The 9513-nt window shown below is 38.5% G+C and overlaps 1 protein-coding gene across 1 annotated transcript in view; it reads right to left on the bottom strand.

Moving 5' to 3' along the window:
* Positions 1 to 382: 382 nt before the first annotated feature.
* Positions 383 to 9513, bottom strand: part of INPP5F (inositol polyphosphate-5-phosphatase F) — a 44661-nt gene continuing 35530 nt past the window's right edge. The window contains exons 13-20 of the mRNA XM_055804591.1: positions 8952 to 9080; positions 7335 to 7452; positions 6578 to 6776; positions 5515 to 5586; positions 5348 to 5421; positions 3977 to 4105; positions 3161 to 3248; positions 383 to 1934 (exon numbers count right to left, since the gene is read on the bottom strand). Coding sequence (XP_055660566.1) covers positions 800 to 1934; positions 3161 to 3248; positions 3977 to 4105; positions 5348 to 5421; positions 5515 to 5586; positions 6578 to 6776; positions 7335 to 7452; positions 8952 to 9080 — 1944 coding nt within the window. The 3' untranslated portion in view covers positions 383 to 799. The remainder of the gene's footprint in view (positions 1935 to 3160; positions 3249 to 3976; positions 4106 to 5347; positions 5422 to 5514; positions 5587 to 6577; positions 6777 to 7334; positions 7453 to 8951; positions 9081 to 9513) is intronic.

The following is a 9513-nucleotide window of genomic DNA, read 5'->3' as shown; positions in this document are numbered from 1 at the left end:
AAAAAAAATTAGAGCAAATGGCCACTGTTTGGGATTTGGAAAAAAAGACAAGTAGGAATAGCTTTATCATGGGCCAGGCAATTAGAGGACATTTTCTCCATTTCCCCTCACCTCAAAACAAGTGAGAAAAAACCCCAGAAACTAAATTTGCACTGCAGAGTTGTGGATATTTCAGATTGGCGCTATATGCTTTACCTTTAATGAAAGTGTCCCAGGATGTGTGGAAAGAGGAGGTCATCGAAAAGAAATCTTGACTTCTGGTTAATGTAACTGAATTCAACAAAAACACACCAATTCCCATTGTAGAGGCACAATTCATAGAAAGCCGCATCCAAAACTTCAATGAAAACAAGTAAAAATACTAGTCCAAAAATAAATAAAATGTAATTTACTGGTAAGTTATTTTGCTGGTGTAGTGCAAGGTAAGTAAGGTCACAGGAGTGCAGTATCACCTTTTTAGTATAAATACTTTCTACGTAAGTCAGAAGAGCTACAAAATTAGTCTTGAAAAATAACTGTGCAACACATTTAAGATAGACAGCATGCTTATTAAATCCCAGTGTCTAAGCTACCTGTTTAAGTATGATTTACCGTTCTTTTGTCTCAGCTGCCTGAGGGAATTCTGAAGCTTGGTCAGAACCAAATCCATTTGCATCTCTTGCTACCTGTAAACAATTTTATCTATATTATTGATCCCAGTATTCTGTAGCAGTTCATGCCACAGTAAGTCCCAATGTTGGGTTTTTTTTAGTATGGTATTAAAAAGCCACAACTAGAAGAACACTTCCTAAATTAGCAACTAGATTTGAATTATTCGTGTCTGGCATTGCGTAAACATTTCTTTCAGTTCTTTTTGTTTGATTTCATTTATAGCTTCTGGTTCTGCAGGGCTCTTCTGGACCTTTGCCACAGCAAAATTAATCCCTTGAGTCAATCCTGCTTGTGTGATGTTAGCAACTTGGACCATGGAACTGCGAATTTTAGCAAAAGGAGATACAGCTCTGCTGCTGCTACTGTCAGCTGGAGAAGGAGTCATGTGGAGTCCCGTCTCCAAGTTACCAGACACCGATCCTGGGCTTTTATAAGGTTTAGTGAAATCTGTCCCACCAACAGCTAAGAGCTGAGGATCTGGCTCAGAAGACTGTACGTCCAGCTTGGATGGCCTGGAAGGAATGTCTCCGATAGCTTCAGCCTTGGTTTCTGCCTTCTTAGATGGATTATTGCTGGCTTGATTTATTATGTGATGGGGCTCCTGAGAACCAGCCTCAGCCTCCAAAACATCCGACATCTTACTTTGAGCATCGTGCACAAACCTCTGGCAGTACACATCAATAGGTTTAGCAAATTCCATCTCCACGCTGTCAGCAGAAGGCATGGGTATGTCTTCACAGTCAGACTGGCTAGCCTGAGAGACATGGATCTCTGATGGAACGTGAATGCTGATGCTCATGTCAGTGCTGCTTATAGACTGGGAGCGACTGCCCAGCCGCGGAGCTGAGGCGATGATCCCACAGCTAGGCAGCACGTAGTCTGTCTGCCCTATGTTCTCTAGGGAGTCAGTTAGCTGGTTGTCCTCATCGGATTTGGAATTAGTCAGGAAGTCATCAGAGTGGAATGAATCATTATCTGATCCTTCTGTATCAGATTCAGTATGGACTTTAGGATCTACCACTGGATTCTCTAATGTTTCAAGGCTACTATCTGATTTCCAAAGATTCACTTTTAAATTTGGTTTTAAAAAATTGACTTTCACTTCAGGTTTGGTAAAGCTGCCTAACTTCCGAAGATTGCTAATGTTTACATTGGATTTGGTTTGTTTCACCTTTTGATTGAGAGATGAGAACTTGCTCAATAAATAATTTTTGCCTTGGGCCAGGGACCCTCTGTTCCGAGACCGAATGCCAATGATGTCTTCATGAGGTTTACTGCTCCTCCTGGAAGAAGAAAAAGTCTTTAGTGTACAAATCAAGGCAGTCTCATTTATAAACACCAAGTATTTACAGTCTTCCAGTCCACGTCCGTAATAGAGATGGACATTTTGGTTACCAACTTATCCCTTCCTGACATAATTGTACCCATGTAAGCTGATCAAATGCAAACCAACAAAACCAAAGGAGGGCTGATACGGAATGGTAGCCAAGCAAGAGGAAAAGCAAGCTTCTGCAGGCATTTTTAGTTTTTGATGAAACCAGATTTTAATTCTTTGTATTTGTAACCCTGACTTTGTGTATGCTGTACTCTGTAGCCAGATTTAGCAAATACTCAGTCTTCAGTACTGTGAAAAAGAGCAAGATTTTCCTGCTACACTTCCTGCTCAACTGGGAAAAGAAACCAAAGTAGTCGCCCAATCAACAAATGCAGAAGCAAGTTACTGACGTACATGCCCTAGCAGTTTTCACTTGACCATTTACCACTGTGCCACACAACACATTTTCTAGTAGTTCATACAGTCTGAATCGAAAAGGGTCCAAAATAATGCAGAGATTACACTTGAACTGGTTAAACATGCTAAGCTTCAGCTAGCCATCCTCTCTTCTTTCTACTCCACAGTCCACACCTCACCAGTATTTGTAGATAAAGGTTACTTCTGTTTAATTTAGGCAACTGATTTAGAGAAAGCTACCTAAGAAAGTCTATTGAGTATTTTTAATTATCAGTTATGCTTCCCCGTGCCCCCTTCTCTTAATGGGCTTGCAAAACAAAGACTTCTGTGCCATTCTGACTAACACTTTGGAGTTTATAAGTTTAACTTCAGCCATTTCTTCACACAAGACCCGTAACATTATCTGGATCTGTTAACCACTCAGCTGCAGTGGAATCCACACCAGATTGTCGCTGGGTTGCCTTCTTACTACGGCAGCAGAGATTAAGTTCAGATAGGAAAAAATTTAATTTGACAAACTAATAAACCAACTGATTTGCAGTATGTTATTACATTTGGTAGTGCATATTGACCATAAGCACACATATAAAATAGTATTCTTGCTTATACTTTTAGGTAAGTACCTGCAGACAATTACTGGAAGCAACATACAGACAGATTAACTCCTAGCACAGCAGCTAGATACAGACATCACATATGACTGTTAGCATGTACTGTCAGCCGCTGACAGGACAGAAAAGGTGGGATACAGAGGGTTCACATCATTTAAGCACTCACCTCTCCAGCTTCTTCTCAATAATGGGCACATCTAATCCCATTGCTTGCTTTGTGATTCTCAGCATTTCTGCAATGCACTGAAGAGTGTCTGAAATGCAAGTAGCAGCCTATCAGACCCTTAAAAAAACCCCTTGAAGTCCCATATTCCAAAATCTTCAAAGAAATTAGTCTAATTTTAACATATCTAAGTCTGTTTGGTTTTGTAGGTTGCCTTTTTTTTTTTCCTTTCACCCTACAGAATAGCTGCACCCTACAAGTTGCAATTCTGACTAATAGTTTCCTTAAGCCTTAAACTCCAGGTGTAAGTGAATCACTGCCATGGTACATCATTTGTGTAAGGAAGAGAAGCGATTATTATTTATTCTAATACTTTTTAACAGAACTCAGTGCTCCAGGTAAGAAGTGATGTTTTCCCCTTATTAGTGCTCACTTAATTTCATTAAACAACAAGCAAGACCATCTCTAGACATTGATTTCATGAAATAAATGAATTATCTTCCACTCTTTAGGAACTAATTTTAAGTTCAATTTATCAGGTTTTGGAGCAGTAAAGATCTGAACATGGACACGCCTCAATTCTAGAGAGACATGCTGCTTTAAAGCCATATCAAACTTATTTTACTTTGCATTAAAACAGTAACATTCTAGTGTTCAAACAGGAAGCCACACAGGGGTTTTGTTGGTTCCTCACCCCACGCAACTGACTATATTAGAACTTACTGTTCTTCCAAAGTTATTTAAGAGCAATGGGAAAAGTAAACACTGGTATACTGAATACACTTTTTTATGTATACAACTTCTACATATGAAACAAACCTTTTCCATCTTCTTCTGGGTTGCGTACCACAGCTCTAAGAGTGTGAAAATATCCACTCGTTTCTTTGTATTTATAATGCAGCCTCATGCAAGAGAACTTCGGTTTGCCAAAGAGAGTGGGCTCAGGCCCTGGGAAATAAACCAGATTAAAAAGCTTCCTTAACCAAAACCCAAAAGAGATGGCACCAAAACCTGTGCCTAAACATAAGTGTTGACAGTCTTTCAGCCTAAAAAGCTTCATGTTTTCTTTAGAGTAGGCTAGACATTGTAAATTATTGTCCCAGTAACTAAACAATCAATTACTTTCAAAAAGCAATCAGACTCACTGTTTATGTCTATTATAATCCATCTGTTTATTACAGATCACCCTTTCAAACAGAAGAGGAAGAACTCTCCACCTGTTACACCCTGTGGTTTAAGGTATGTTCCTGCAAGGTTTAAAGTGAAAGCAAGTATTTTTACCAAGATTTAGACAAAGTACTTCAACTCTCCAATGCCCCGCATCATATCTATATCATTAAATGAGAGTGTTGGGTTTTATAAGGCATTTGGTCTAGATGTTTCAACTATATTCTGTCCATCAGGATATATTATGCATCTCCACCATACACAAGTGGGAGAGACCTTTCCACTGAACTCTTAAAAATTGCACAGGCACAGCAGAAGTTACAGTAAGGAGACTGTGAAATCACTATGCGTTGTGTAATGGAGGATTAAACTATTGGAGAGCGCACACACTGAGGGCCACAAAAATTCCCCTTCTCTCCAACTGGAACACCTTTTTCATCTGTAAAATTAAGGCTGTAATATCTTCAGCACTTTCAGTGGAAAATGCTGGATTTATCCTGCAGATCTTACATTCCTTAGTCAACAAGTAAGTTGAAATAACATAACAAGGTTATTTCATAATTGCATGTTTCTTAACAGACCTTGAGAAGGAAGTTTTAAAAAGTTACAAAACAGATTTAAAGTACAATTCAGAACCAGCTGCTGTATTTTCAAAGAAAAAATGCATAAACCTATGATTCATCATAAACGTTGATCAAATTGTTATTGACATTTGATAAACAATGCAATTTATTTTGATGAATCCATGGGGGGGTTTTAAGCCTGAAAGAGGGAAAGAGGGAAAATTTAGTGATCAAAGTTTCTATTTCAAGCAGTAGCAAAAGACAGGTATATGAGACCCCAGACTCAACTCTGGCATCCATTATCAGCAAGAAAAAGCACATTTCTGGCTATGGTGGGCTGCACGGGACATATGCAACACACTGAGGCTCGCTGTTTCAATATATTTGTAGGATGCTTTGATAAGCGCTCAAGCTATTGTTAAAAGCATTCAAGAAAGATATATGGTGACTACATTCTTACCTATTTCTATTTTTTCCAGAGCTTCAAGGCTTAACCTTTGGTACTGATTCACCTTGTCGATTTCATCGTCATAACTACAAAAGAATCAAAATTTAATGCTTCCTAGTAATCTGAAATAAAGCTACTTAGAATTAAACCACACATAGTAAGAGAAAGTGGTAACTTACTAGGCCACGTAGTAGGCACAATTAGAGAGCAACAGCAGAACATCCACGTCCTTATGAGTGGCATCAATGAGACTAAGGAAGGGAAAGAAGAATTAATACAGGGGAGAAGGTTTTACCTGCACAGCTTTAACCCATCCCCAAGGTATTTTAGGAACCCTCTTAAAAGTGAAGGCACATTACAGTATGTCATCACCCGTGATGCTGCTACTTTTTCACAGCCACTGAAAAACCCAGTTAGGCGAGACACTTCACAAGCCAAAATGTGATGTGTCATTAGGCTTACCATAAAGTAAGGGGATCCACATAAGCAACACTCTCTCTCAAACCTGGAGTCTAACAGCTCAAATAGGTCAGCAGCAGGTCAAAAAATAAATAGGAAACCCACAAGCTATTAAAAATGCTAAATGGAAAAATGTCTCCGACTCAATCGAGGTGATGAATCTGTGCTTTGAGTAACTATCATAACATCCTGCTTTGCTATTTTTAAGTGCTGAAGTTCAACGTTCAGTAGATCTAACCACTTTTTCTTTTACAAGTTCGTGAACTTTGAACTTGACAAGGAGATTTATCAGTGAAGTTAGAGCTTATGCTCACTACTTCTCATGAAGAGAAATCTAGGCTTTTCTACTACTGACTCATTACACAAGATTTTAACCCGATAGAGATGGCTTTGAAGTCAAGTTATACTTTCCCTACAAAGCAATAAGGAACAACAGCTCCTCAAACAGCACCTTCTAGAACTAAGGGCAGCTGGAAGTGCTTGTCAGGGTGCCAGCCACATTTTGGCAATATTAACTGCATGCACGCCTTTCCAGATGGTATCGCAAAGGTAACTCCAGCATGCACCGCTCTTATGGCACTCTGGGAAAAGCGCACGTTTAGAGAACCTTTGCTTTTACAGTTAGAAGTATTCAACCCCGTCAAGGACTCTTGTCACTGTACAAAACTCTCCACTTGTATTCTGTTAACACATCAGCTATCAAAATCATTTAACAACAGTAGTGATTAACAGATGAGATGTGTTATAGTAGCAGCTGATCAATCATGAGTTTATTCAACAAACCTTGGATCACAGTCAATAAGGGCCCATCCTCCATGGAATTTTTCATCATCTGGTAAGAGCAGTTTCATGTAGCTCTGCAACAGCTGGCTGATCAGTTCCTGATGGCTCCTGATGTTCTCCTTGTGCAGGGCTTCATGCTCTTTCTCTTTTGTAAATATGGAGTAAAGATCCTCTGTTACAGGGATACCCTGCATCAAATCTAAATAAAACCCACAAAATACCAAACAAGAAACCAACAGTTAGAAGTGATATACAGCAATAGTCCGATTACTTTGTAAATGTCTTCCAGATGTTTCATATATGGACTCTTGAAAAACAGTTATTCTTTCTGAACAGTGTTGTGCAAAACTGAAGACTCAGTAGGTATAATACTATTTTCTCCTAGTGAAAAGCAAGAGTTAACTCACCATTTTAAAAAACATTTGCTACATAAATTTAACTTTGTCTAAGAGAGATGTCACAAAACAGTTAATGCTAAAATGAAGTTAGGAGCAAATTCTACAGGGAGTTATACCGCAGTTAATCTCCCTGAATTCAGTGTTGTTTCATCTCCAAATGGAGAACGACCATTTCATATGGCGTCCACTACATTGACATGAACATTATATACATACTCAAGGCGCTTCTAAGCTTCGGGGGGGGGGGTGGGGGGGGGGTGGGGTGTGTTGCGGAATAAATAAAATCAGTCAGAAAGATGAAGATTTTAATAAACTTTTCTAAATACCGTAGTTCAGGTTAGTTGAAATCCTATTCTTACCTATGACTGCTTGCCTATAAGCATCCCTGAAACGATTCAAGTAGTATCTGTTGGCAGAATTAACTCCATCCTTCATTACTCCCGCCAGCTTTCTTTCACCAGTCCTTGTGAAGTCACCCTGTTACACAGAACATGCAAATCATGCACATATGCAACTTTGCAGTCTCAGCTCAAAAGCTTTGGCGTTCTGAAATTCAGAACTGAATAGATGGCAACTCAGAAATTACGTTCAAGTAACTGTTTCATATAGAAGCTGGATTTTCAGAGAGCATCTACTTCTCATGGCATTGTTTGACTGTGCCGAGAACCTTGTGGTTTTGACAGACATACGTTTCTATATGAATTCCTGATGGAAAACATTAATCTGGACATACATGCCAGCTAACATTAAAGCAGAACTTTCAAGACATCAATCACTGTGATGCTTGTACACCTCAAAAAATCCCCTCATTTTTTGGATGTTTATGTAAAAGGAACACTACTGGAACAATGGCGAAGACTGCAGCTTACTGAGAAGTGGTTTTCATATTCTCTGCTTCTGCTACCAAAACAAGAACAACATAGTGAATGAAAATAGTACATAGCTTCCCAAGCTCAGAAACAAAAGGAAGTTTCTAGGCCACAGAAGGCTTCGAATTTGAATAAAAGCAGTTTTCATAGTTATATTTCACTAGAGGATTCTGTTTTCAGAGACTGTCCGAACATTGGCACAGAGCACTCTTAAAAGCCATGCCAACTACTATGAAGATTATTTCAAGTGTGTTTCACTTTCAAGTTAAGAGAGTGATTGCCATCCAACTGAAAAGAAGTTTAATCCATGAACCTCAACAGCGAGTAGAGAAATCTTCAAGCAGAAGAGCTGAAAATTTAGATGTATAAGTGAGCCTGTGCTTCAGATTTAAAGTTAAAACATTCACTATCAATACAAGTATGTCAGATATTTTATTTTTAAAAAATAATAATGTAAAAGGCTAATCTAAGTTCAGCAGAGAGATTTGAAAAAAAAAGATTAAAATGTTCAGCATTTTCATTGTAAAGGTTTTTCCAATGCCAAATACCAGGAATACTAAAAATTGTCTCACCAGTGATTATATACACACAGAAAGTAGCTCAAATTCTGTAACTTTTCAAAGCAGCAGGAGTAAGGAGTTTCATGACTGATGTCTGACCTTGGTAGACAGACTGCATTACAATAATTAAGAGTCTTTACAAAATTAACTAAATATCACCCTGCTACCTACATAATGTGATCTTCAGTCCTTCAGAGTATCTTCTTTGGAAGTACTGTAACTGCCTAAAAGTACTATAACCATGCTTAAATTTACACAGAAGTAATGCTTGATACAGATCTTAAACCCTTTGCTCAGCCACGCTTTCTATCTAGATGCAAAACTAACAGAATTAAGTTAAAATACAGCCAGCACTGCCACAGGACACCGGGACACTCAAGCCAAGTGTGATACAAAATATTCTTCTGTTAAAAGGCCTGGTACATCTTCAGGACAAAAACATGCAGAATATTGGGGTAACTTACATATACAGGAGTTCTCCATTGGACATCAAACCTGAAACATAAAATACTGCTCATCACCAGAACAGATAACGCTCTACCTTTACCTTTAAGGCTGCTGTGCCCGCGTACTGCCGGCTTATGGCATCTCCGTTGTTCGCCCATATTATCTGGTAGATTCTATTGCATTTTACTGGCAAAGGCTGTTCTGGTGGCATCACACCCAGTTTTTTCAGCTGGAATTTGACATACACATTAACATAAGGGTCAAGGTAAAAATCATTCTCGGCATCAGAGCTTGATAAAGAAAATGGGAACACTTGCCAAGCATTTAATTAAGTTTTTTATGATCTGAAAGAGGAACCCATTCTGATATTTTGACAGTTTAAATTGTTAGCAATGAATCATTGATTTGTTAAACATCATATCACTGGATGCAGCAGTAATACATTAATTATGGATGTAGGAGCCAATCTTCACAAAAAATTAGCTACAGGAAAACAAATTACCTGAAGTATTGGATGTGTTTCCATTGTTCTATAGAGAAATATCAAGAGAACAGACATCACAAAACTTTAACAGGGATAAAAAAGTTAGTATCTTTCATTGCAAAGGCATTTGTGATGTCATAGTTCCGAAAATAAAAAAATGGAATCTCTTACTAGTTAC

The sequence above is a fragment of the Falco peregrinus genome, chromosome 1, assembly GCF_023634155.1.
Source record: "Falco peregrinus isolate bFalPer1 chromosome 1, bFalPer1.pri, whole genome shotgun sequence".
In the NCBI taxonomy this organism is placed as follows: domain Eukaryota; kingdom Metazoa; phylum Chordata; class Aves; order Falconiformes; family Falconidae; genus Falco; species Falco peregrinus.
Note: the sequence above shows the minus strand (reverse complement) of the source record. Positions and strands in the feature narration are given on the sequence as shown.